This window comes from Brassica oleracea, chromosome C2 (genome assembly GCF_000695525.1).
Source record: "Brassica oleracea var. oleracea cultivar TO1000 chromosome C2, BOL, whole genome shotgun sequence".
NCBI classification, from domain to species: Eukaryota; Viridiplantae; Streptophyta; class Magnoliopsida; order Brassicales; family Brassicaceae; genus Brassica; species Brassica oleracea.
Genome location: NC_027749.1, coordinates 24,397,643 through 24,425,450, shown reverse-complemented (window position 1 = coordinate 24,425,450; position 27,808 = coordinate 24,397,643). Strand labels below are relative to the sequence as shown.

Below are 27,808 nucleotides of genomic sequence, written 5' to 3'. Positions count from 1 at the left end.
ACTGAGCGTAACCAAGGGGGAGATCGGAGCGGACGAGCCAGAGGAGGCAGAGGGCATGGACGCAGTAACCAGCCACGTTCAAATGCAATGCAGGCTCAACCTTCTGGTGGGACGAATGTTCCTACGTTGACGGCGGATCAGTGGGCCTCATTGACTGCACTCCTGGAGCAGCAGAAGTCTCAACCGATACCAGACAAGCTAAATGGTAAGAAACAGACGGGAGAGGTTATTCTCGACACTGGAGCATCAAATCACATGACTGGGGATGCTCGTTTGCTCAGTGATATGTGTGATGTCGTTGGTTGTCCAGTAAGGTTTGCAGATGGAAGTGCAGTTCAGGCTACTCGCTGCGGTGTGCTGCGACTGTCGGAAAAACTGATATTGCCTAATGTTTTATTAGTTCCCGATCTGAATTGTACATTATTGTCTGTGGCGAAATTGCTAAAGCAGACAGGATGTTTTGCCGTGTTTTCTGATACACTGTGTGTTTTGCAGGACCGTTTTACGAGGACCCTGATTGGAGCCGGTGAAGAACGGAACGGTGTGTATGTTTATCGAGATGTGACAGTCAGGCGAGGTCTCAGGGTTAAAGCCGCGGAGGAGAAGGCTTTGTGGCATCGCAGACTGGGGCATCCGTCTTTTGGTGTTTTAGGATTTTTACCATTTTTATCTGGTGTTTCAAGCAACTCCGACAAGTTTGGAGGTTGTGACATTTGTTTTAAATCAAAGCAGACTCGTGGTGTTTTTCCCGAGAGTTCTAATAAAGCTTCAGTACCTTTCAAGTTAATTCATGTTGATTTATGGGGTCCCTATCGCGAACCAGCCTCGTGTGGTGCTATTTATTTCCTAACGATCGTAGATGATTTCTCACGAGCAGTGTGGATACATTTGTTACTCGAAAAATCGGAAGTGAAAACCGTCTTGCCAAACTTCTGTAACCTTGTGCTCCGTCATTTTGGGCATCCAGTTCGGACTGTACGCAGCGACAATGGAACGGAGTTTCTTTGTTTGTCGAAGTATTTTGCAGAGAATGGGATCGTGCATCACACGTCTTGTGTAGCGACTCCACAGCAGAATGGTAGAGTGGAGAGGAAGCACCGACACATTCTCAATGTTGCGAGATCAATAATGTTTCAGGCAAATCTTCCGATCAAATTCTGGGGCGAGAGTGTTCTCACCGCAGCACATGTGATAAACCAAACCCCTTCTAGTCTTCTTCACGGTAAATCACCCTACGAATGCTTGTATGGAAAGCGTCCGTCATATGAGAGTATTAAAACGTTCGGGTGTCTTTGCTTCGCTCACAAGTCATTGCGTGACAAAGACAAGTTCAAGGCTAGAAGCAGGAGATGCATCTTTGTTGGCTATCCCTTCGGCAAAAAGGGATGGAAGTTATACGACTTGGATAGTGAAGAGTTCTTTGTCTCGCGTGACGTGGAGTTTGTCCAGAAAACGTTCCCGTACAAAGAAGTTTCCCAGAGTACAGAAGCTCCAGCCAATCCTTCTCCTCTGAATATTGACTATAGTGAGGAACCGGAGCAAGTGCTGGACTCCAGGGGGAGTAATGATGTTTCTGTAGCGGAGAAAGAATTAGTAAGTGACGAAGTTGAAACAGAGATGACGACATCAATGGTAACACCAGTTGTCGAGCCAGCAACGACGACGCAGTCACAAGCTAGTGATGCGAATCAAAATAAGGAAAGTGAGCGAGCTCCTGAAGAAAGTCTCGGGAGAGGACAACGGGTTACTAGGCCGTCAGTGAAGTTGCGCGACTACGTGACTTACAACGCAAGCTGCACTCTCGAAAAACACAACTCATCTCCAATTCATCCCGCTCCTTCACGGAACTCAGAAACGAGTCCAGGTAACTCTGCCTGCTCCTATCCTATTTCGGCTTATGTTAATGATGCGGTGTTTTCCGAGAAACACCAAGCATTTCTTGCAGCTCTTTCATCGTATGTAGAACCACGGAACTGGAGAGAAGCGATGTTAGATCCCATATGGAATGGAGCAATGTCAACTGAAGTAGTTGCTCTGGAAGATCAGAGAACTTGGGATGTTATGGAATTGCCGAGAGGGAAGAAGGCACTAGCGTGTATGTGGGTGTACAAATACAAGTTCAATGCTGACGGAACGATGGAGAGACCCAAGGCAAGGCTGGTGGTGTGTGGTAATAGACAAGTAGAAGGAAGAGACTATGGAGAAACCTTCGCGCCTGTCGCTAAAATAACCACAGTTTGAACTCTGTTGGAAGTAGCAGTCGCGAAGAATTGGGAGATACACCAGATGGACGTACACAACGCCTTCCTGCATGGAGAATTGAAAGAAGAAGTATACATGAAAATGCCCCCTGGTTTCTACGGTGATAGTCCAACGAAAGTGTGTAAGCTGAGAAAGTCTCTTTACGGGTTGAAGCAAGCACCAAGATGTTGGTTTGCAAAGCTCACCACTGCACTCAAGCGTTTCGGTTTCAAGCAATCTTACTCTGACTACTCATTATTCACGTTTATCAAAGACGGTAAAAGCTTGAGAGTCTTGATCTACGTGGATGATCTGATACTTGTGAGTAATGACTTGAGGATGATGATGAAGTTCAAGGCTTACTTGAGTGATTGCTTCAAGATGAAGGATCTAGGCAAAGCGAAATACTTTCTCGGTATAGAGATGGCACGTGGACCAATGGGGATGTTCCTCACACAGAGAAAGTACGCGCTGGAGATCGTTGCTGAATCGGGATTGTTGGGTTGTAAACCGGTAGCAACTCCAATGGAGCAGAATCACAAATTATTGGGAGATAAAGGACCTATGTTTAAGGATACAGAGAAGTTCAGAAGAGTGGTAGGACAGCTCGTGTACCTCACGATCACAAGGCCGGAGCTGAGCTATGCTGTACATGTCTTATCTCAGGTAATGCAGAAGCCGAGAGAAGTTCATTGGGATGCTGCGATGCGAGTACTCAAATATCTGAAGGGTTGTCCTGGTCAGGGAATTATGTTAAAAGCAGTTAGGGATCTTCGCATAAGAGCCTTCTGCGACTCTAACTGGGCCGCGTGTCCTCTGACGAGAAGGTGTCTGCCCGCGTTTGTCGTACTGTTGGGAGACTCACCCATCTCGTGGAAGACGAAGAAGCAGGATACAGTATCTCACTCTTCCGCGGAGGCAGAGTACAGGTCAATGGTGGCGACTCTGCGTGAGCTAAAGTGGTTGAAACGGCTTCTTGTGGACTTGGGAGTGAAGCATGATGAACCTATGCAGCTTTTCTGTGATAGCAAATCAGCCATATACATCGCTACTAATCCGGTATTCCACGAAAGGACCAAACATATCGAGTCAGACTGTCATAGTGTTCGAGACGCAGTGCAAGATCGGCTAATAACATTACGACATGTTCGGACGACGCAACAACTAGCTGACGTAATGACGAAGGCATTGGGTAGTTCCGCGTTTCATTATCTAATGAACAAGTTGGGAGTTAGAAACTTACACTCACCAACTTGAGGGGGAGTGTTAAGGGTGGTATGGTTAAGTAAAGTCTACTGAACCAAACCGATGAGATAAGTCTCGGGTTGTTGAGATAAGTACAATATATTGGAAGATAATGATGTAAGGGTAGCTATAGATATAGTAGAATCTCCTTGTAAAGATATGGTGGTCGAGTATATGTATCCTACGTGATCAATGAGCTGTAGATATAGTAGAATCTCCTTGTAAAGATATGGTCGTCGAGTATATGTATCCTACGTGATCAATGAGAATGACAGACAGTTTACCAAATACACTTTCTCTCTAAGTTTACATTGGAATGTGTAATACACTAGGATGAACATTTAAATATTAAAACATTTTAATTTATGCATGAATTTGATATATCTATTAATTATTTAGTGAATATGTGAAAGTGGTGGTGAATTGTTGGAAATTTAAGTAAATCTTTGCGACCATTTTAGTATTGGTCCTTGGGTTTGATTCTAACATGGCTAGGGCGTCCGCTGTCGTGTTGTCTTCTCCTGGGACCTTTTTTAACTCGAATAAGTGAAATTATGTGGCCAAATCTTGGACGACTCTGAGATATGCATCCCTTCGTTCGTTTTTTGCTTTGTAGTCGCTATGGTTCTTTGCTTTGTAGTCGCTATTGAAATGATTGGCGAGGAGTTCTGAGTCACAAAAGCCTAAATGCATTTTGCTATAATTGTTTTCACCAGACGTAATCTGGCAATCAATGCTTCGTATTCAGTTTCATTGTCGATGAAACCCATACATACTCCACCGACGCCAGGTCTTGTATTTGAGGAGGCTCTATTGACATTGAGAATCCAATTCTTTCTAGGAAGAGTTAAATCTTGCTCAAATTCAGGCGGTAGTTCTATAAGAAAATCGACCAGAACCTACAATTGAGCACTTGCTCGGCTTTGGAAACTGATGCCTGGCTAATATCGACTGCCCATTTTTGACTAACTGGCCCAACTGAATTGTGTTTTGCAAAATAGTTATAAGAAGATGATTAGTTAAAATTGCGATTGAATGTGATTAGAAATACAGTTTCAGTTTCCTAGATGAGGAAATGACAGCCTAAGGTTTAGTAAACATGAAAGCGGAGATATACAAGGTTCACCTATTACAGTTTTTAGTGAAGCTATTTGCCACACTTCTTTTGAAAATGAGCATTAAAAAAAAAGATGATTAAGATTTTGTGCTGCTTCTCCAGATTGTCTGAAAGGTCATTGATTGCTCAAAAGTCAGTTTTTGTGCTTGTTTCATGAGGTTAATATTTATAAAGTACTCAATTTTCCTTTTCAGATTTTGAAAATCCTAAAAGTATATGAACTTTATCATATTTATACTTCTATGGTTTCAGTTATCTTACAAAAAAACATCATAAAGTAAAAAGTAGGAGATAGTTGGGCGCAGAGTCAAGATGGATAAACTCAAGGATCATTGATTCCAAGAGGAATAGTTGTTGGACTAGGAATCGTTGATTCCTTAGAATGGTCATTTGATGAAGGTTCTTGAAAGACGTTGATTTGCAAGGAATAGCCGTTAACATGAAATCAACTGAAGAAATCCAGGGATTTTATTCAATAATAGATGTCAACGACAATCGTGCACTCAATTAAATAAGAAGATATCAAACAATAACCCAAAACCAACAAAGCCCAAAAGCGATAAATGAGTCGTGAACAAAGCCGGTGGACGGGGACGTGAATGGTGAGATGAGGTGATACATTTTGTCTTCTTTTTATTGTTTAAACATGATATAACTTAATGACCTGATCGATGCTGGCACGACATATAGGACATGCCAATTTCTTGTTTTTGATCTCTTTCAAGCAGGAAATGCATCCAGCGACATGTCCACATGGGACACATGCTGCTTCCGCTGATGCATCCACACAAATCACACACACTCCAGATCCTCCACTACCTTCTCTACTCTCAAATTTTGTAGACGGGAATGATGGATAGTGAACAGAACCGTCTTCTACTTCCACCGCAGCTCTCAGTAGAGGAACTGATGGTGTAAGCTCATTGGAAATGATCTTTTCAGTTGTTTGCAGAAACACTGGAAGATTCATTGGCTGTATAAATTTCCAGTTAGTATCAAATGAGTCAGAGAGATACACAAATAGCAATTATCTTCACTTCCTAAATTGTATCATTATGGCAAAAATATACCTGTGGAGTTCCTTTACATGCCTCACAAAACCAGTTCAGCTGTTTTATGTCACCTTTGGTCGCTGCTGCCAGCTTAAGGCGCATTTCTGGAAAGTTAATATTAATAAAAAAAAATTAGGTGTTCAATTCACTGAAAAGTTTTAAAATGCTGAAGCATCAGTTTAAAGAAGAAAAACTTTCTATGGTTACTAATTATTTTTCAAGCAATAATAGGCAAAACTATGTACACTTACGCCTGTCAACTTGGGCCCAACGCCTCGCGTGAGAAATGTATCCCCTTCTTCTCTGCTTCTTGCGCTTTGAGGAGTTATCAACAATCATCACTGAAGCATCGGACTGATCCGATCTCGGCTCCTCCAACTTGGCTTTCCACAAAGGCATCACCGTTATGGGTTGTGCATCCTAGTTATATATACACATCATAACAGTTTCATAAGTATAGTGTAATATCAAAACTTGGAAACAAATCATAGTTTCAGAAGAGAGAATGAATTTTTAGTACCTGAAGACTAGCATACACAACCAACTCCAACTTCAAAGGCTTTACGGGGTTTCCTGAACTAGTTGGTACGATAACTACCCATCTGCAAAAACACAAGTCCTAAAGCAGATTCATATTCATGTGCAACAAGAAGAACGATAAGAAACAAAAAACAAATACTCACACTCTTCTTGAAAGAAGCTGAGGAGAAAATAATTCCTGAAAGCTGGTGCCATAAAATTGACGCATCCAGCCAGAGAACAAGCAGATGTGACTCTGCATAATCAAACAACTTAAAGAGTTATAAATCATGAAATGGTGTCATGTTGTTTACTCATCTATTGTATAAAATATGATATAGGTGTTACTAGCATACCTCGATTGCGCGTACGACATCGCAGTGACCGTTATCCCTAGCAACATCGAGAGGTGTCTGAAAGTCGTCATTCAAAGCCAATGGATTTGCTGCGAGAAGAAAAAACCATCATGTAAATGTAAATGAAACACCATAAATAGACTACTTAAAGAACTTTTCTGTCGGAAAAATTGGCAAGAAAGAGATTAAAAAAACTCACCACCGTGAGAAAGAAGTAACTTAACCGTGTTTTCAAGACCTCTTTTTGCAGCATGGTGCAGAGGAGTCCCTGCATTGCAACCTGATACCAACAAAATTAAAATAAAAACTCTTCAAAACATAAAAGAGAAAAATGGGGGAAGTAAGAAGATTATTGATTCTTGATCTTGATAATAATAATAATAATAATAATAATAACCGGAATGATAAGCATTGACATTGGAACCCAACTCGAGCAGAGTTTCTGCTACATCATATAGCTTTGCTTTAGCACAAGCTAAGATTAATGGCGTTCTTCCTTCTTTATCAGACCACTACATCCAAAACACACATTCAGTTTAATGGCGTTCTTCCTTCTTTACAAGTATAAATATGAGAGGATGGAGTAGAAAGATGAAAAACCTTGAGTCCTGCACCTTCATGGCGAAGGGATCTGATACCTTCGACATCGTTCTGACTAACTTGTTGAGATAGTACCTCGTCTTTAAACTGTTGTTGCCCCATTTACTCAAGAATTTGGTTTAAATCAAGATGATTAAACTGCGAAGATAGTGAAATATATATATAGAAGAATTCTTTGAAAAGAACAAATATGAAGAAATACATCAAAGGAAACTACTAAGGAAACTTTCCTCATTTTCTTTTCTCTTTTTCTAAACGATGAAGAGTCCGAGAAAGTAACGAGTTGACTCAGGACAAAATGATAAACTTTTTTTAAGTAAAAAAACGATAGGACTTCCAGTCCGTGTTTTGGATAAGGTTATTCGACTTTCAAATTGTTCGGTAAGAAATAGTTACCAGATTAAAACCACAATTTGATTTTTCTAGTTTATTCTTTTTCAATTAAACTTGAATAAATCATAACTACAAGTTTACGGTTTGTCTAAATTTTAGTTATATAAAATTGAGTTTTAGTTTGGTTGTAAGTAAATAATACATTATATACTAAAGGGCAAATCGCATGGCGAATCAAATATTGACGCGTAGTAAAAATATAAAAAAAATCAAAAATAAATTTAATTTGCTTTCCTCATCTCCTATTTTTTCTCCAACTTCTAATCTTTAACTACCAAAAAAACAACCGATTGAACATCTCCTATTTTCTGATTTCAGCCATATAAATTATTGTAAAAAATATATAATGTAAATAACATAAAGCATCATCACGTCACAGAAACTTAGAAAATAAAATGATGTATTAACACCATATTCATAAAATAAAAAACTAACGAAGAATTAACACATCGATATGTTTACATCTCCACTAGCGTAGATTTCATTTCACTTCATCTATAAAACAAAAGATCATATTATATGTTTATAATTTAACTACTCACGTGCATATATAACAAAATGACTAATTGTATTAGAATTTATTTGTAATCATCATCATTATTTCTATGCACAAAAAGATAAATAAAAACTATTATAGAAGAATTTAAATATAAATGAGACAAATTTGAAATTGAAGAAAAATGAACAGAACAATTTCTTACGGTCATAATTTTTTCAGCTTTCTTCAACATTAGATATTTTACCCACGTTCTTTTTTATCCAAAAACCTAACTTCCTTTATTTCTCAAGTAACCACTAGCACACAACAAGGAATGGATTTGATAATTCCCTTTCATTTTAACCGTTTCATCTGCTATATATATTTTAGTTTAACAGTTTTCTTATATTTTCTCTCTTTCTCCAACGTTTCATATCTCTCTCTCTTTTTTTTTGAGTTTTCAGTGAAGCAAAAAAACTGATACAAGTTTATGATATCTACTTATAATTAGAATGATTCTTCTCTTCTTCTCAAATAAATAATCTCTTGACTCTTAGTTTATATTTTAGGTTGAATATCCCATTGGAATAGATTCCTATCTCTCAGTTTATTTTTTCAGAAAGAAGAAACAAATTAGAGCTCTGCTATCCCGGATTTAAGAGTAATATCCCAAACATAAACATTAAGCTGTCCTTAGGATGGAAGTATTCTTTGTGGATGAAAAGGTACGTTTGAATTAAAGTTATAATTTCTAAAAGTGTAGTAGATTAATGCATAATTTTAATTTGATAGGGAGATAAAGACTTAGGGAACTCGTGTGATAAGAGAAACCAGAAAGACTCACTTCTACTGTCTAGAAGAAGATATATCTTGATAAGACTAATTTTTATGTGTTTTATTTTTATATAAATATGTTGGTATTATCTTTGTTTTTCACTTTCCGATCAATATATACATTTTTTAATTATTTATGTATATACTGTTACCAAATTTGTGGCTTTTTAGAACAAAAATGTTATAATAATGAAGATCAAGAAATGTAAAAGATACAACAAAAGAGATAAAAAGTAGGAGAAGCAAAAGACTCGACAGCTAATGTGAAGCGGATTCGGCAAAAATGACTCAAAACTTGATTTTTAATATAAAATTGTACCCTAAATTCAATCAAATGCAAAAATAATCCAAAAGCCTAGTGAAATTACAACAAATCCCTTATGAACAAACAAAAAACATATATTCAATTTTACCATTATACCCCTCAGTTAAAGAAGACTTTTTTGTAAGTCTTTTTTATGATGACTTCTTTGTAAGTCTTCTCTATGATGACTTCTTTGTAAGTCTTTTCGTTCATTAGATCTTAAAAATAATTTTATAATTTTATAAAAAATATTTTGATGGGTAAAAAATTGAAATCATATAATAATAAACATTTCTCAATGATGTAAATTTAGTTCATCTGAAATTGAATTATTTTCAACATAGATGAGTGAATGTATAGTGGCTTATGAGTCATTGGTATAGGGTTTGGGAACATATGTTATAGTATTGTATGTATCTTTAGGGTTAATTAGATTATGAAATCTTACCTTCATTTTTTTTTTCTTTTTCAAATTGACCCATATATGTTTTGTAACTATCTAATAACTTGATTTAAACACTTTCTAAGTTTTTTTTTTAAGTTTAAGAAAGTGTTTTTTGCATAGTTAATTGATTTTAGGGTCTGGAAGACACACAAGAGACTTAAAAAGAAGTCTTTAGACACATCCCACTTATATTTTAGTAGAATTTAGGTTTTCCGCCTAAATCAAAGTCTTCCATAAGTCTTCCAAGAGTCTTCCAAAAGTCTTCCATAAGCCTTCCAGAAGTCTTCCACAGAAATTCTTCTCATGGATTAGATCTTAAAAATAATTTAAAATTTTTATAAAAAATATTTTCATGGGTGAAAATTTGAAATAATGTAATAATAAACATTTTTCAAAGATGTAAATTTAGTTTATCTGAAATTGAATTATTTTCAACATAGATGAGTGAATGTAGATTGGTTCATGAGTCATTGGTTTATGGTTTGGTAACATATGTTATAGTATTGTTGGTATCTTTAGGGTTAGATTTGAAATCTTATCTTCAATTTTTTTCCTTTTTCAAATTGACGTATATATGTTTAGTAACTATCTAATAATTTGATTTAAACACTTTCTAAGTTTTTTTAAGTTTAAAAAGATTTTTTTTGCATAGCTATTTGATTTTAGGGTCTAGAAGACTCACAAAAAACTTAAAAAGAAGTCTTCCGACACATCCCGCCTAAATTTAACTAAAAACGATGAAAATTTAGTTTTACTAAATTTGAATTATTTTTAACATAGATGAGTGAATGTAGGATCTAGAAGACTTTCAAAGAAATCTTCTCTTAGAAAACATTCCAAAAAGTCTTCTCTTAGAAGTCTTTTAGGTCAAAAATATTTAACCTAATTGAAATTTTTGTCTCCATATATAAAAAAAATTTATACATTCTCTTTCTTCCTCTCAAATGACTGCAGCAAAAATATAATGTTTCTCACTCTAAAACTCTCCAACATCTCTCTAATCTCAACTTTATATCCATTTCTCACTTTTTCTTATGTCTTCTCACTAATTTATTTTCTTTTTGCAGATTTTTCATTACATGATTCTCATCTTTCACTCTTTCAAAGGTAGATCTCTAAATTTTGGATATGAATTTATGTGTGTGTTTATATGTTATATTCTAAAAAGCTATAGATTCAACATAATGTGACTGTTTTGTTTATTTTGTAAGCATAAAATTTTCATTTTTGAAGTTTTTCTCTGTTTTGAAGTCATTTGAATGTTTTTGAATTTGCAGGTTTTTCCACTTTGAAAGACTTCTCAGAAGACTCTCAGAAGACTCTCGGAAGACTTTTCAGAAGTCTTCTTAGAAAGTCTTCTAATGCATTTTATGCTAGAAGACTTCGTGTCAAGAAGTCTTCCGAAGTCTTCTGCCTAAAGTGGTATAAATTTTGGATATAAATTTTGTGTGTTTTATATATTAGATTCTAAAAAATTATAGATCTAACCTAATGTGACTGTTTTGTTTATTATCTAAAAAAATATTTTTGAAGTCTTCTCTATTTTGAAGTCATTTGAATGCTTGACACAGATTTTGGAAGACTTCTGAGATAATTCTTGGAAGACTCTCGGAAGACTCTCGGAAGACTTCTTGGGAAATCTTCTAGTGTATTTTATGCTAGAATACTTCCCCCGAAGTCTTCAGAAAGTCTTCCAAAGTCTTCTGCCCAAAGTGGTACAAAGAGATGATGTGAAGTGGAGTTCAGCTTATCTATGTTGAGGAATAATATCCAGTTGTGTAATAATTTTGTTTATGGTCTTTTTATGATTTGTATGTGTAATATTTTAGTTGTGAATTATTTTGTAAACTTTAAGAGATGTTAATCAAAAGAATAGTAAATATGTTCATGTTTTGCCAAAAGTATTTGACTTCATTAAAGTTATTAACACAACAACACAAAAACTTAGTAAAATTTGCTAAAACTAAGAGAGAAGACTTATCAAGAAACCTTAGTCAAATTCACAAAAGATCAAAATTGAATTTTAAGTGAAAGTTGAAATTTTAAATCTCACGGAAGTTAAAAATTGTATCTTATGAGGAAGACAACACAAACACAAAACATCAACTTAATACTACAAAATCATCGGAGAAGACTTCTTATGAAGTCTTCTTCAAGTCTTCTATGAGGAAGACTTACAGAAGACTTCTCCGTTTAGCTAGAAACATTATTAAACATCAATGTTTGTAACTTTATAATTATCACCAATTAAGTTATAAATTCGACTCATTAGTCCCAATATTGACTAATAAACATAAATTAGTAAGAAAATATTAAAAATTATTTTAATTTTGGATAAATTTGAAGTTTAATAAAGATTTACGTAGAAGACTTCTTTTGAAGTCATCCACGAAAGACTTCAAAAGAAGTCTACTCTGTGTAGATCTCAAAAGAAGTCTTCTATTTAGGTCATTTTTGCAATTGCAAATTTACGAAGGAAGACTTCTTAAGAAGTCTACTCTACAGAAGACATCTTCGGAAGTTTTCTTTTGTAAATATTGGTTTACTTTTGAAATTGAAATTTTTTCGAAATTCTCAGAGAAGACTTGTTTGGAAGTCTTCTTAGATAAATAGGTTACTTTTGAATTTGACCGAAATTAGTAAGAAATTTGACTTTTTATAGAAGACTTATAGGGAAGTCTACCTGGAGAATACTTCAAAAGAAGTCTTCTCTAAGTCTTCCAGAAGTCATATCAATGTCGCAAGAAGTCTGATGGGTTACTTTTGCAATTGACTATATTTGACTTTTCGAGAGAAGACTTCTTTAGAAGTCTTCCGTCGGATGACTTCTCTAGAAGTCTTCTCTCGCGGGCAAAGGTTTGACCAAAACCCAGAATTAAACTCGAGTTACTATTATTTTTCAATTGCAAAAGTAACCCACGCAGACATCTTCCGGCATTGAGAAGACTTAGGGAAGACTTTCAGAAGACTTCTGTAGAAGTTTTCTCCAGGAAGACTTCCTTAGAAGTCTTCTACAAAAAGTCAAATTTCTGACCAACTTCGGTCAAATTTAAAAGTAACATTTTTATCCGAGAAGACCTCCAAAGAAGTTTTCTCGGGAATTTCGAATTTTTTTGTTTACAAAAGAAAGTTAGAAGACTTCTAGGGAAGTCTTCTATTAAAAACACACAAAAGATCAATTGCAAAACTAACCTATGCATTGACCAGAAGACTTCTAAAGAAGTCTTTTTCGTCGAATAGATCTGAAAAATAAAATGTAGTTCGCGATTTTTTACCTTGAACTTGTGAGATGATTTGCGTGGTTTCTCCAATCACCCAGAACTTCACCACAACAGTCGCCTACTCGTTAATCACCAAGAATCGTGAGCTTATGAACCTTACATAATATGTAATCAAAATTTTCAGTTTTTTTGATGAATTTTGAGAGAAAGTGGAAGATATTTGGTTTGTGTGGATAGAAAATGAGAAAGGATGAGAAAAAATTGAAACTTTAGGGCATTAACACTCTGAATTTGGTAGTTCATGGTGGTTGAGGTATTGATGTCAATGACAAAGTTGTAAATATTTGGTGAAGATGAAGATGGTAAGGTAAAAGCCTTATTTTTGAAAAATAAATAAATAAATAAAATAATGACATTTTCGTGAATAACCAGAACTTCTAGGGTGAATAGGACAAAACAAAGTTTAAAAAAAAACATAGTTTATTTTTGTTTTTGGCTTGATATTTTGAGTCATTTTTGAAAAAGAACCCCTAATGTCAATTATCTACAAAAACTAAAGTTGGAACTATAATTGTACTTAAGCAAAATATAAAAGATATTCTTTCCTTCAATCTGTTTTTCATACGTAATGTATTTTTGTTTGGTTTTGGAAAATAGATTATTATTTTATATTTTTCTCACACTTTTATAAGATATAATCAGCAAATTTTTTTAAAAAAGTTTAAAACATCATCTTTCATTGTAAATATCTTAGTTTATATAAATAACGTCTGTGCATAGTACGGGAAACCATACTAGTATTTTTTTTTTTTTTAACCATACTAGTATTTTAATAAAGCGGTAGCTGAAACTGAAAGTAATGATTTAGTTTTATAAATATGCCAATAAAAATTACACTTTCTTTTATCAAAGTAATATTAAAAATAGAGAAATTAAAACACTGAACTAGGATACAAAAACAATAATTGATGAAGACGGAAATATAACTATTGTAAGATTAATTTAAATGAATTAAGACCTAAAATTAAATATTCATAGCATCATTAATCTCATAGCATCATTAATCTATAATATAATGAGGGAGTTTTTCTCCTCCTGAGGTGACACGTCAGCACATTTTAAAGGGGCCGAATTTATTTTCGTATAACACTTACGTCACCCTGGCTATAACAACTAAAGTCTACTTGGCCCAGTGGTATAACCCGCTTATAGTAAAGCTTGAGTGTACGGGTTCGATTACCCCTGGCTTCCTTTTTAATTTTTTTTCTATTACACCTTCATCCACGAAGCCGCCACGTGTCCCATTTACTTATACGTATGGGCTTTGTGTTTCGATAGGCCGTTACTTGCTTCCTGGAGCTCAAGCCGTGCTGTATCCAATACGTCGTGGTAAAAAGTTGTGTTTTCTTCTAGGGTTCACGTGAGTTCATCTTCACAGCTCCAGGAGAAGAGACGACTTCGTTTGCGCAGCCGATCCTTCACCTTCCTTCCTTCCGTAACTCATCTCATTAACGCACAATTACACCGCCGCTGATACGATTTGGCTTCTTCTAACGCTTCTCCAGTCTCCATTATATAGCTGCTTCCAAGGTTAGCTCTCGGTTGCTCCTGACTTTTCTCTCTACGGTTTCTCTCTGCTTAGCTCTGTAACGCCTGCTCCGAAAATGACTACTGCAGTTTCTCCGGTCGCTAACGCCGTCGTCGCCCGATCCACATTCAACTCTCTCCGTCTCGGACGAACTTCTCAGTTCGTTGTTGGTCGTCTAATACGCTTCTGGGATTCCCGCAACATCAAGAAGAATGGGGAGTTCATGGGGATCACGATACTCCTCCTCGATGAACTGGTACTGAATTTTGTCTTATAGATCTCTTTTCGTTTTTTTTTTATTAAAAAGTTTTAATAGTTTTATTCCTCGATGAACTGGTTCTGACTTTTGTATTATAGATCTGCTAGCTTTACGTTTTTTTGTTGAGTACTGAATTTTGTATTATAGATCTCTTTACGGTTTTTTTATGATTAAAAGGTTCTAATAGTTTTATTACCTGATGAACTGGTTCTGTTTTTTTTGTATTCTAGATCGGCTATCTTTACGTTTTTTTGTTGATTAAAAAAATCTGATATTTTGATTTTAAAATTTCCTTGCAGGACTCGGTTATTCACGGGTTCATTCCCGCTAATCGAGCGAGTCACTACCGTCCTGATCTGAAGTCTGGTTCTATAGTAAAAGTGGATCGTTTTGAAGTTGCAAGGTGCGCTCACACGTACAAGATCACAGAGCATCAGTTCGTGATCCGTTTCACCCCTTCCACGCGTATCTGCGAGGTCCTCTCTGACGCGCCTGTGATCAACTCTGAAAAATTCATGGTGCGGCGCTACGACAACCTTCACGTTCTTTCGAACACGAACCTGGAGCTCCCCGGTTTGTTTCCATAATTACAAAAACTCTGATTCAATATTTCTTTTATTTTTGCTTTTAAAATAAGTAACTTTTCATAAACTGGCAGACGTCGTGGGTGAGATACGCTCTGTCCAAGGGTCCGATCTCCGGAACGATGCAGCAACAACCAGAGTGGTGGTCCGCCTCTTAATCGAACCGTAAGTATTAGTTTATTTTCTTACAGATTTTTGTAATGTCTCGAGTTATGAAGCATTTTGATTAGTGGAGTCCGCTGATTCGTAGCTGTTTAGTTATTGTTGTGCTGTGTTTTATAACTAATGAAATCATCTTGATAAGTCACGTCCGCTGCTTATATATCTGTTTAGTTCATTACTGTGTTTTGTTTACTAATGATTACTTATTGTTTCTCCGACAGAGATGTGACTGTCTACTTATCTCTGTGGGATGAGGCTGCATCGACCTTCAGGGGTCTCTTGAAAGCAGGCGATAAGACCAAGTCTGTGATGTTGGTGACCACGGTCAATCCTAAACTATTTGGAGGTTCTGACCATTTACTTCCTGCTTCATTCCAAGCTGGTCTCATACACGTTTGAACTCAGAATCCCCTAACATATTGATATATCTAATAGTTTGGTTTTTTTTTTTTTTTTTTTTTTTTGACCAGGTAACATGTACTTGAACTCCACACCAGGGACTCGCTTCTTTTTCGACACCCGCCTCCCTGAAATAGCAACGTTTGTCAGCATGGTTGGAGGTGAATCATCCAAAGTGTTTCCTCTTGTCGACACTCTCCAAGGAATTAAGAAGAAGGAGCTTGTCTCAATAGCAGATCTCAACACTTTCATCTCCAACTCCAATGAGCAGGTTGTGATCTTACTGTGTCCACGTTTATCTGTGTTTCCTGCGATTTTAGATTACTATCACTGACGTGTTTTCATGGTCAGACTCAGGAGGCTGATTTCTTCTGCAAAGCACGGATTGTTGGTGTCGTCCATGAGAATGGGTGGTCCTTTGTGGCATGCACTGTCTGCAACAGAAAATTGGAGAGGATTGGAACTTCACTAAGCTGCAACAGATGTGTAACTGACGCCGTTACCGGTGTTGTCAGGTAACTTTGTATGCTATGCTCTATTTATTAAAAACATCTTACGCTAAGCATTCACTGACCATGTCATTGCTCGATCATAGGTTCCGTGTTGAGCTTGCTGTTGATGATGGCAACGATAGCGCCACATTTGTCGTCTTTGATAAGGAGATGACAAAACTTACCCAGCAAGATGCTGCTGTCCTTGCCCTCGATGAGGTTCTTTCTGCTTTTCACATATAAAATATTCATTCCCATTGCACTCCCCTGCTAATAAGTATAGTTACTGAATATTGCTGACGTGCTGCAGGCTGCAAACAGCGGAGAGGAGAACCTCCCAATCTGTCTTGAAGAGCTAACTGATAAGGAGTTTGTGTTCCAGATACGTGTGACACCTTTCAACTTCACACCAAACCACCGTACTTTCACTGTTTCCACTATAACTGAAGATATCATCTCGCTGACCCATGGCAAGGTTGTTCAATAATACTTGTCGATATGTTTATTGTTTGAACCTTTTGTTTGAAACTAAAGTTCGTTTATCTCAGGAGGAAGATGAGAACATTCTTGGAGGCAATGAAGGTGACAGCGGGTTGAAAGCACCACCTTCGGGTCCGTCTGTTTTGAGAGAGAATGTCGGGGAGGAGTGTGGTACCACAGATCCCCCAGAGATTGCAGTCACTCGGAACAACCGCAAGCGCTCCCGTGAGTGAATGGAAGGATCCATTCCTATGAACCCGTCAACTACTTAGTTTTTTCGCTTTAAAATAACTACTACTATGTTTGTTTCCATTTCAGACTTTGCATAATTTCCTCTGCCATCTTTTTCTGTTTGGATATTTAATTTCTCTTTGCTTATTAATGAAATATTGACGGGTTCTACTTATTTTTATGATCTCATGTTTATGAATATATATATATATATATATAAGTCAGAGATAATAGAGAGAGCTATTGATTTGTAAGTTATTGCCATTGATAGACTACAAAAATAGAGGAATAAAGGTCTAATTCTCATTATGTGTGTATGCGGTTGTCTTAATTGTTCTATCATCTTATTGTTAAAAGAATTTATGTATAAATCTAAAAAAATAGGCAGTGACAAAGTTTTTCAGGGAAATATACGTGCACATAAAGAGTTACACCTATTGGTTATATAAAAGATTTTTTTTTATCTAAGCATTGTATATATTTCTAGCCTATAACTTTATATTCATCGTACAAAGAATCGATAAAACCTCAAGGTTTATGCAACCTAAAGGAGCTACGCTTTCTCGAAATAATACATTTTGCACCATGATTAACTCATTCCAAATCTTAAAAATCTAACTACAAAATAGAAGATTGTTGCTCTTCCCTTAGAAGATGAGCACGTCATATATGCCGCAAATTGTGACACTAAACCTTTTTAATGCTTCCCCTTAAAGATCTTCGTAACACCTTTGGCGTTTATTAATAATCCTGACTCTAGATCCCAGATTTAAACGTATAGCACCAATAGACATTGTTCTTCATAAACTGGTGCAGGCCCGTTAAACGTCCTCCACACGGCAACGCACAAACTCCACTAAAATATCCACCAATTTTTTATTAATCTTAAAGATCAACTTATGTACGTCGTAAAACTGCTGATGCGAAATTCTTACAACTTCACAATTTAAATTGTAAATATAAACATTATCTATTAAACAGAAATTTAAAATAAAATTAGCAAAATTTATTAAAACTCCTACGTATCAAAGGTCCTTTTATTATACCTCAATTTCAGTCCACTACATTATCATATTAATTTTCTGTAAAAGCACCAAAATAGTATAGTGAAAATAAATGGGGTTCATTATGTAAATGTCTCCACAACAAATATACGTTACGTAATCAGACCAACAAGACCACGACTGTTCATCAGAATTCCTACACCCCGTCTTTAGGACTAACACGCACAGAGTTTTTACACCAAAATCACAACTGTTCATCATGGGAAAAAGGAAAACAGACGATCCAACAGCAACTGAATGGAACAAACGCCACAGACAAAACACTCTCCTCCGATCAGACACGTCGTCAATGATCCCTAGCTCCTCTGGCGAAAACTCAAACCGTAAAGGTAAGCTTCACCCATAAACCTTACAGATATATGAAACCACTTGCCTCAATAAGAGAATTAACCAAACATACCAATATATATGACTCCTACCAACTATTATACCTGCAGATACTCAAAGAAGAGCAAGGGAAATGCGGCGAGCCATATTATTATCAAAGAAGTCAATCCGAAAGCACCCAAGTAAGCAAAAAGATATCCGACCATGGACTAGCTTTCTCCTCCTTTGTCTTCAACTTTTTGAATATGGAAATAACAGATTCACCTACTCTCTTCAAATATGAAATGACCAATCACCCATACTAACTTTGGGCAACATTTGTTTGCGTAGGCTCCAGACCCCGCACTTTAGGGAAGTCATCACGCACTTCAGGGACATCACGCAATTCTGGGAAGACGTCACGATCTCTTAAAAAGGCAACTAATGGGATCATGGAATGTCCCCTTTGTCATGCTCTGGTTTGGGAGAAAGAAAAAAAAAGGGACCAGAGGTCCTAACAGAATACCGCTTTTTAGTATATGCTGTCAACAAGGCCGAGTAAAACTCCCACCAGAACCAGAAGCTCCACCCGCCTTGAAAACACTGCTCCTCAACTCCAAACATTTCCAGCATGATATCCGGACATATAACTCCATCCTCGCATTTACGTCATTGGGCGCACAGATTGATCATTCTGTAATGCACAAAACGGGGCCTTTCACTTTCAGAATCCATGGTCAAAATGCACACAGGATCGGGTCTTTGGTTCCTGGAGCAGGACAACCTCCAAAATTCAGTCAGCTCTACATCATAGATACCGCTAATGAGATTAAAAATAGAATCTCCACTGTCAAGCGTACGGCCACAGTAGGTGAGCTGGATCCTAATATAGTAAAAGAGCTGATAGAAACAATGGACACTCACAACTGTCTGACTAAGATTTTCAGAAAAGCTAGAGACATCCATGAAACTGATAGCTGCCAGGAATTTAGCATAAGACTGAAAGGCAAGTCAAAGCGTGATCGTCAATATGATATGCCTCAAACTGATGAAATTGCTGGTCTGATCGTTGGTGACTTTACGGAGGATATGGGCGAGAGAGATATAATTGTGCAACACAGATCTTCAGGCCTGCAGCATATAAGTGATATGCACCCACTCTTTATGACTTTGCAATACCCAACCCTCTTCCCGTATGGACAGATAGGCTTCAACGAGAACATACCGGTCATAAATACTAACGGAGAGCCTAGGAAAAGGGGCTACATCACAAAAAGAGAGTACTTTGCTCACCAAATACAAACCCGCTTAGCTGAAGGCATGGTTATTGTGAGGTCCAAAAGGTTGTTCCACCAGTATATTGTTGACGCTTTTACATGCATAGAGCAGGAAAGGTTGCGTTGGTTCCGCTTAAACCAGAAGAAAATCAGAGCAGAACTATACAACAATATACAAGATGCAGTCATGAAAGGTGACACAGATGCAAAAACAATAGGAAAAAGAGTCATCTTACCCTCCAGCTATACGGGCAGCCCCCGTTATATGGCAGAAAAGTATCATGATGCGATGGCAATATGTCGATGGCACGGGAATCCAGACTTATTTATCACTATTACAACAAATCCTAAGTGGGAAGAGCTATCTGACCACCTCAAACTGTATGGAACCGATGATCCCAACGACCGGCCCGACCTCGAGTCTAGAGTGTTCAAGATGAAGCTCGATGAGTTGATGTCAGATTTCAACAAAGGCATATTTTTTCCCAGACCCAAAGCAGGTACCATTCCTGCAAATAATATTGTTATTAATCAACATTGAGATTTTCTATACAAACACACTATTTCTAACCAACTACTCTTTGCCAAACAGTTGTCTACACCATAGAGTTCCAGAAGAGAGGCTTACCACACGCCCACATACTTCTATGGCTCGAAGGGGACTTCAGAAATCCCACTGCAGCTGATATTGACAACATCATCTCAGCAGAGCTCCCTGACAAGGAAAAGGACCCTGAAGCTTTTGGTTTGGTGGAGCAACACATGATGCATGGTCCTTGTGGGAAAGACAGATTATCATCTCCTTGCATGGACAACGGTGTTTGCACAAAGAAATTCCCCCGCAGTTATGTTCCACACACCCAAGTTAATGAATCAGGCTACATCTTGTACAAGCGCAGACAGACTGGGCAGTTTGTTTCCAAGGGAAACATCAAGCTTGATAATCAATTTGTTGTCCCCCACAACCTCCAGATCTTGAAGAAATACAAGGCCCATGTCAATGTCGAATGGTGCAACAAATCAAGCGCCATCAAGTACCTGTTCAAATACATTACTAAAGGTGTTGATAGAGCTACCTTCAAAGTTCAGAAAACCCCAGAGCAGTCCGAACGGTCGGAGCCAAAAAAACCAGAACAGCCAAGGAATGAAATTAATGAATACATTGAGGGGCGGTACCTTTCAGCATGTGAGTCGATGTGGAGAATTTTTGTGTTTGATATTCACCACAACAGTCCAGCAGTGCAGAAATTACCAGTTCACCTTCCTGGCGAACACATGGCTGTTTTTGATGAGAATGAGGACCTCCAGAACGTTGAAGACAGGTACCTACATGGCCGGACTATGTTAACGGAATGGTTTGAAATGAACAGACGTTATGAAGAAGTCAGAAAACTAAAATACATCGAGATGCTAACAATGTTTGTCTGGGACAATTCAAACAAGATTTACATAAAGCGACAGCAAAGAGGGAGCATTGGAAGGATTGTAAACATAAACCCAGCAGCTGGTGACAAATATTATCTTGGGATTTTAGTCAGCTTAGTTCGAGGCCCAACATGTTATGACGATTTATATACAGTGGGTGAGATCAAATATGATAACTTTCAAGAAGCCTGCTATGCTAGAGGCTTTCTCGGGACAGACAAGGACTGGCATGATTCTATGTCTGAAGCATCTCAATTTTCATCACCAAGATCTCTTCGCTACCTCTTCGTACTAATACTCATCTACTGTCAAGTTTCAGAACCAAGGAAACTTTGGGATCATTCTTGGGAATATATGGCAGAAGATGTCTTGATGCGCCAGAGACGCCTTCTTCGATTCCCAGACCTCCAGCTAACCCTAGACGAACTGCAGCATTATACACTTATTGAAATAGAGACCCTGCTTCAGAACTACGAGAAGTCATTGACTGAGTTTGCAGGCATGCCACTTCCAAACAAAGCTATCATGGACGAAATGAAGAATAGAGCAATGGCGAGGCACAACCAGTTTGATTTAGCTGAAGAACAAAAGGTTCACCAGGAACTTTTCTGCAAGCTCAACAATCAACAGCGGGCAGTATATGATGCAGTGATCAAGTCCGTTTGTGAGCACCAAGGCAAGCTATTCTTTCTCTATGGAGCAGGAGGAACGGGGAAAACATTCCTATAGATTTTTTTCATATTCTCTAAATTTTTCTACTACAATATCTAGATTTTTTCTTCTTGAGCAGGTGATGATAATTCTAGAAAAATTTTAGAACTTAGAGTTTAATTGGGGGGAAAACCGTCCTTCTCGGTGGTGATTTCCGCCAGATTTTGCCAGTTATACCACAAGGAACAAGACAAGAGACAGTCAACGCTGCTCTTAATCGTTCGCACCTCTGGAACCACTGTAACATTTTTCTGCTCACCCAAAACATGTGTGTCGAGCCAGAAGAAAAAGAGTTCGCAGACTGGATTCTTCAGGTAGGTGATGGCGTAGCAGCAGGTGAGCCTCATAGCCTAGGCGACTGTGAAACACCAGAGGACAAAATATTCTTAGATGACACTGTCCTCCTACCTAGAACTTCAACTCCTTTGGAGACACTATGTTCTTCTGCTTTTCCAGATTTTGCAAACCAATACACGGACCTGAGAAAACTCAAAGAGACAGCCATTTTAACACCAAGGAATGTGACAGTTGATGAAATCAACAATTTTTTGGTTTCAAGAGTACCTGGACCAGACAGAGAATACTTAAGTGCAGACACCTTTGCAGAGGATGAACAGCATTCAGAGGAGTTCAAAATGTCCTACCCATTGGAATATCTGAACTCCTTGGAGTTCCCAGGCCTACCAGCTCACAAACTCCGGCTGAAAGTGGGTGTCCCGGTCATGCTCCTGCGTAACCTGAACCAGAAAGAAGGATTATGTAACGGCACAAGGCTAATAGTGACACACATGGGTGAAAAGGTTATTAAAACAGAGCTGCTTACTGCTACAAAGAAGACAGATCCTATCCTGCTGCCACGGATCATCCTGTCACCACTAGAATCCAACCACCCTTTCACCTTGAAACGTCGCCAGTTCCCAATCCGGGTTTGCTATGCGATGACAGTGAATAAAAGCCAAGGCCAGACTTTATCAAACGTTGCTCTATACTTGCCTAAACCAGTCTTCAGCCATGGTCAGCTATATGTGGTCCTGTCAAGAGTCACAACACCCAAAGGTCTCAAGATTTTAGGCATGAGCAGTAATGTGGAGGGAAGCAAGACGATAGACAACATTGTCTACAGAGAGGCCTTCAAAGGCCTCCCAAAAACAACCGGTACGCTAACTACTTTTTCCACCTAAGCATTTGACAATTTCCTTGTGGTTTCAAGCTTTAACAGAAATAAAAAAACCTAGGAAGTATGGCTCTAACGAACTATTTGTCAACGAACCATGTGTCTCAACAGCTACACTTTCACAAATCTATTTTTAAAAACAGCCTCTTTATTGTCATCATAAAACTTGATTAAAACGTATATGACATGATCATTTTTTAACAAGGGGCAAAACAACAAATAAAAAAATAATAATTCAAACCTACTCTCTTGCAGGTGTAACATACGACGCCGACGAGGCAGCCGATGATCAATGACAACGGCGGAATCAGATGGACCTCAGGTAAGCCAATCTCTCCTCAATCAGTCAAATCAATTTACAACACAGATTGAAATGGAACATCCCCGAGGCAAATCTGTGTTGTCTCTTTGCAGGGCATGAATCTTTGGTCTCTGTTTCGTTTGTTTCGCACGGTCGCTGTTCTCCGTGACATTCTCCCCTGTTGAGTCCGGACCGGTTTTTTTCAATTAAACCAGTTTTGTTTTACAAACAATTAATTATACCACTACTATTTTTGGGTTACCCTTTTTCCAGGCCTTCTAACTCACCAACATCTAATGTCGAACAAAGCCCAGTTAAAACTTTTCTAAACAACATATCAACTATTTTTAAAATCACTTCTATTATAATTACAACTTACCCTCCAATTTTAATGCAATTTTTTTTATTACAAATCTTATGTTTAATTAATTATTAATTATGTTTACAAATATTAAAACCATTAATTTATTAACGGATTTTTTTTTAAAAAAAAAACCAGGATTATGTAAGATTATTTTACAATAAATTACTATCGAGAGTTTTATATTTATAGATATCTCCAAAAACTTATTAACAACTACATACGTACAAAGGCCCATAAACTTAACATTTATTCCAAGCACACGTTAAATATATTAACTTTATATCAATTCATTATGCAAACATATATGTGAAATATCCAAACATAAAAAATTACGGGTTATTTTAATATCCTCTCATACACAGTTCCTCCTTCAACATATCCATTCGTATATCTGCGAAAGATCACTAATAACCTATCTTCTCCACACATTAGAAAACACGAAAACTGAAGAACACACATTCGACAAAAATTTCTAACACAGAACTACACGACAGAACGCCAAAGTATCCGGCTCCGCGCGTGCGCGGGGGCTGTGCCCCTAGTACAAACGAATTGTAGAGTAAATAATAATCCATGATCTAACATGTAAATTAATACATTTGTATTTTTTGATTAGTTTTGCTTTGATAATCTCATAGCATTCAATATTTCCATTTCTTTTTATAAGAAATGCAACTTCAGTTTGTTAACTATGAACACTATGATCCTATAAACAAATCAACTTGATTGGGATATTGAAAGGATAAATTTATAAATAAACAAAAATTAAACGAACACAAAATATACTTAACTCGGCCAATGACCATCTGAAAAATACAATCAGTTCATCTTAGTTTCACTTTGTCAATACAAGATAAAATTGCAAATCTTTTGGATGAAAAGTTCTCTGAAACATAACAAATAAAATTTAATCACATTCCAACAATACTCATATAAAACTTCCTTATAACACAAGTAAATCATAGATGTTCTTACACATAATACATATAACATACATAATCCCTCACCTCCAAAGATTCTTAACAACATAGATGTTCTTATACATTTCTTTTGTAAATGTTGACATAAAATAAACGCAATAAAAATATACAATAATATATACTTATATACATCATACATAAATCATAATCTGCGTGTAGCGCGGACCGGCCCTAGTTATTTATAAAAGAAACTTCAAAATTTGTATTTTATATTGTCACTACATATTTTCCCTAGGGACTTGATGCACTCCTCATTTCCACACATCCTGAAAAAACATTTGGTAATGTTGTAGTGGAGTTTTCTGATCTTCTAAAGGGAAACTTTTTCATGTCTTGAATCTAGCAGGTCATGTAGTGTAATCAGCGCCGACTAAATATTTATATGGACCTTTGGGCTAATTTTTTTTAACCTCTTAATATTTATGTTTATTTAAAATTAAAATATATTTAATTTTTTTATCATCAACATTTTTATAAAATTTGTGATGAAAAAAATTATCTACATGTAAAATATTTTGGGGTTCATTTTTAACCAAATTTAATTAATATTTAAATTTGTCTATATATATACACACAAAGTATTAGGTTCCTTAATTATCGAGATGGGAAGGACATGGGGCGGTTGCACCATTTGTCCCCCTACGTTAGCCGGTCATGAGTGTAACTTTCTCGTGTTTCCGCCATTAATGTAGTTGCTGTAACTGTCAAAAATCACTTCTATGTTTGTATCGCTGTAATGGAAAATATATTTTCTTGTGAAGGCATATGTTATTGCTATAACCGATATCTTTAAATTTTCCGTAAATTTTTCAAGCGTTACTTTTGGTTTTATATGATTTTAGCGTTATTTCCATGATTGATCGATAAGGCCGAAGAACGATTCATATCGGTCTTATCGAAGACAAAGTAGAAGTCAATTTGTTAAAAGATATATGATTGAATCAGGTTTTTAAGCTAAAATTTGATTTGAAGTCTCCAGTATGCCCAAGGCTGTAGAAAGCTGTCTCTTTAATTACATGGAATCTTAGACAAAAGAAGATATTCATAAGATTTCCAAATTAAGTATACAATTTCCAGGATTTCATAAATGTGGTAACTAAATGAATGAAAGAACAAGATGTTTGTTAGTTGATATACATAGTTACACAGATTAAATGATTACCTTTCATATTAGTATTGAATTCAATACTATGTGGTATAAGCTACTAATATCATTTTTTGTGAAGTCATGCATATAACAAATAGTCTTTCTGTATCAATTTAGTTGTAGTTATACAGTAAAATATTTGTTTTAAAATAAGTGATGTTTTATAATTTCGATGCAAAATTTATTGACTTTATATTCTAATCTATTTTTCTATTGGTTGAAATGTGATTAGGTGTATTAGTAATAATATTTTATTTAGTAAATATAAAATTAAATGTTTTTTTTAATCTATGCCAAAATCTAAAATGACAATTAAAATGAAACGGAAAAAAATAATATCTAGTTTCGGCGCAAAACCCTACTGACCAAAAGAGAGTAAGAAGAGAATTGTGGATGGAGAGTATATCTAAACATACGAATCCAAAAGTTCATATTAGGATAAAATTAATTTAAAAATCAAAAGAACTTAAAAATATAATTGAGAATGTCATTGTTATATTATCATGAAACTGTTTTTAATTTTTTTGATAGCTATTTTACGGACATAATTTTCAAATTTAAAAAGATGGTCTTGAAGCGGCTCCGGCTACCCAGCCAAGCGAATGAGGATCACCGGTAAACTGATCATAACCACTCGGATTACCTCTTATCTCTCCCTGACCCGGTCCAGACGGTGGTGATGCTGTCGTGGCTGGCGGTGGACCTCCTCCTCCGCCTTCTTCTTCTTCATCTTTAAGTGGAAGCCTTTCAAAAGTTGCGTTAGAGAACGATGCAGCCATCAGTATAACTGGACCTGAAGCCACAAGCGGAGCCACCACGCTTCCGCCGATGACCTGACCTTGTCCACCAGAAAGAAAGATTGACAGCCCACCTGATCCCGGCGGCGCAGGCGGGGGAAGCACCGTACCAGTGATGGAAAGAATGTCAAACTTTCCATGTAAAGTCACAACCCCTCCAACTCCGGCTCCAGTTCCGCCATTATTCCCATGAATCGTCACCGGCTGACGGAGAACGACGTTAGCCACCGTGCCGTTACCACTGAGCACGGAGACACCTCTCCCTCTCCGGCGAGCGTAAGTGTTGACGCTCTCAACTATGTCGGCTCCAGATGAGACTTCAAGAACATGAGATCTAAGGACGTTAGGGCTATCTCTTGTCACAATCACCGGTGGCTTCGTCTTGTTCTTCGATCCCGGAGGACGTCCACGTGGACGCTTCCCGGGAGTTGATCCCGAGGTAACCTGGTCGGAATCAAGTCGACCCGAGTCCTTGTTGGAGTCAGATTCATCATCTGGCTGAAGCTGGGGATGAGGTTGAGGTTGAGGTTGAGCCTGAGCCTGTTGTTGAAGTTGGTTGTGAAGCTCAGACCTAAAGCGGCCATGGAAGTATCTAGAAGCTCCTCCGGATTGATCGTAACCACCGTCCATCACCGCCGCATCTACTGGTTATTGTTCTTTTGGTTCAAATGTAATGATTTTGTGAGGGTGAAGATTTCTTCATATAGAGAAACTTTGGTGAGATCCAGTGGAAAAGTCAAATTTCAGGGAGTGAAGAGCCAATAGCTTGTGTTGATCGGTTACACAAACCGACGAAAATGAGCAAAGAGACACAACACAAACGGGTGCTACTTGTGTGTTAAACCCTAACTCGCTTTAGGACTAGAAAGGAGTAGTTTCTTCACTTGAGACGGTGTCGTATTTGAGTGATGTGAAAAGAGTTGAGAAGCTTCAAATTATTTCATGTACCCTGAAAGTGAGCGACTCTGCAGTACTTTTGTTAAAGGATGAACTCATGAAAGCCATAAAAATATACACAACGAGAATTTAGCTTAAAATTATACATTTTAAAAAAAATTAGATCCAATAATCATAGTTTTGAATATTAAAATACCATATACCGCATATGATAGTGTATACATGAAATTCAAGATAAAACAAGGATTTCGAGTTTTCTTCTCTGGATATATTCGTTTTGTTTGGCTTATAGCTAATAGCGGAGAAAATAAAGAAATTATTTTCGACAAAAAAAAATTATTTTTACACTTCAAGCTTAAAAATAGC

General features: G+C 37.1%; 4 protein-coding genes and 2 long non-coding RNA genes across 7 annotated transcripts; 2 read left to right on the top strand and 4 right to left on the bottom strand.

Annotated features, from left to right (window-relative positions):
* Positions 1-5,048: 5,048 nt before the first annotated feature.
* On the bottom strand, positions 5,049-7,404 carry LOC106322864 (putative E3 ubiquitin-protein ligase XBAT34). Its single transcript, XM_013761009.1, has 9 exons — positions 7,131-7,404; positions 6,928-7,042; positions 6,730-6,810; positions 6,531-6,619; positions 6,339-6,430; positions 6,176-6,257; positions 5,907-6,075; positions 5,674-5,759; positions 5,049-5,576 (listed from the first exon to the last, which is right to left on the bottom strand). The coding sequence occupies exons 1-9, from the start codon at positions 7,230-7,232 to the stop codon at positions 5,244-5,246; spliced, it is 1,149 nt and encodes a 382-aa protein (XP_013616463.1). The 5' UTR covers positions 7,233-7,404; the 3' UTR covers positions 5,049-5,243.
* A 6,784-nt stretch (positions 7,405-14,188) lies between these two features.
* Positions 14,189-17,172, top strand: LOC106325735. The gene is made up of 10 exons (XM_013763788.1): positions 14,189-14,395; positions 14,483-14,649; positions 14,952-15,225; positions 15,311-15,401; positions 15,620-15,744; positions 15,869-16,068; positions 16,149-16,312; positions 16,393-16,507; positions 16,599-16,763; positions 16,837-17,172. Exons 2-10 carry the CDS (start codon positions 14,617-14,619, stop codon positions 16,999-17,001), a joined length of 1,332 nt encoding a protein of 443 aa, XP_013619242.1. The 5' UTR covers positions 14,189-14,395; positions 14,483-14,616; the 3' UTR covers positions 17,002-17,172.
* Positions 17,173-18,101: 929 nt separating this feature from the next.
* LOC106325450 lies at positions 18,102-18,536 on the bottom strand. The gene is made up of 2 exons (XR_001266906.1): positions 18,495-18,536; positions 18,102-18,411 (listed from the first exon to the last, which is right to left on the bottom strand). It is a non-coding gene; the product is annotated as an uncharacterized LOC106325450 (long non-coding RNA).
* A 277-nt stretch (positions 18,537-18,813) lies between these two features.
* LOC106323807 lies at positions 18,814-21,800 on the top strand. Its single transcript, XM_013761875.1, has 2 exons — positions 18,814-20,146; positions 20,239-21,800. Exons 1-2 carry the CDS (start codon positions 18,814-18,816, stop codon positions 21,798-21,800), a joined length of 2,895 nt encoding a protein of 964 aa, XP_013617329.1.
* Positions 21,801-22,072: 272 nt separating this feature from the next.
* LOC106326506 lies at positions 22,073-23,417 on the bottom strand. 2 transcript variants are annotated; one of them, XR_001267252.1, is made up of 4 exons: positions 23,198-23,417; positions 22,606-22,813; positions 22,347-22,519; positions 22,073-22,261 (listed from the first exon to the last, which is right to left on the bottom strand). It is a non-coding gene; the product is annotated as an uncharacterized LOC106326506 (long non-coding RNA). The 2 variants fall into 2 exon arrangements; XR_001267251.1 differs by having other exon boundaries at positions 23,202-23,417.
* A 2,783-nt stretch (positions 23,418-26,200) lies between these two features.
* LOC106325045 (AT-hook motif nuclear-localized protein 29-like) lies at positions 26,201-27,547 on the bottom strand. The gene has a single exon (XM_013763068.1). The coding sequence runs from the start codon at positions 27,173-27,175 to the stop codon at positions 26,306-26,308; it is 870 nt and encodes a 289-aa protein (XP_013618522.1). The 5' UTR covers positions 27,176-27,547; the 3' UTR covers positions 26,201-26,305.
* Positions 27,548-27,808: the final 261 nt, after the last annotated feature.

Excerpts from the sequence above, each read along its gene's own strand:
- LOC106323807 (XM_013761875.1), top strand. The coding sequence starts at position 18,814 with ATGGGATCATGGAATGTCCCCTTTGTCATGCTCTGGTTTGGGAGAAAG. Across the intron at positions 20,147-20,238 it reads TTTTCCCAGACCCAAAGCAG|TTGTCTACACCATAGAGTTC; the intron begins GTACCATTCCTG and ends TTTGCCAAACAG.
- LOC106325735 (XM_013763788.1), top strand. The coding sequence starts at position 14,617 with ATGGGGATCACGATACTCCTCCTCGATGAACTG. Across the intron at positions 15,226-15,310 it reads CACGAACCTGGAGCTCCCCG|ACGTCGTGGGTGAGATACGC; the intron begins GTTTGTTTCCAT and ends ATAAACTGGCAG. Across the intron at positions 15,745-15,868 it reads CAATCCTAAACTATTTGGAG|GTAACATGTACTTGAACTCC; the intron begins GTTCTGACCATT and ends TTTTTTGACCAG.
- LOC106325045 (XM_013763068.1), bottom strand. The coding sequence starts at position 27,175 with ATGGACGGTGGTTACGATCAATCCGGAGGAGCTTCTAGATACTTCCAT.
- LOC106322864 (XM_013761009.1), bottom strand. The coding sequence starts at position 7,232 with ATGGGGCAACAACAGTTTAAAGACGAGGTACTATCTCAACAAGTTAGT. Across the intron at positions 7,043-7,130 it reads ATGAAGGTGCAGGACTCAAG|TGGTCTGATAAAGAAGGAAG; the intron begins GTTTTTCATCTT and ends TTTTGGATGTAG. Across the intron at positions 6,431-6,530 it reads ATGTCGTACGCGCAATCGAG|AGTCACATCTGCTTGTTCTC; the intron begins GTATGCTAGTAA and ends TTGATTATGCAG.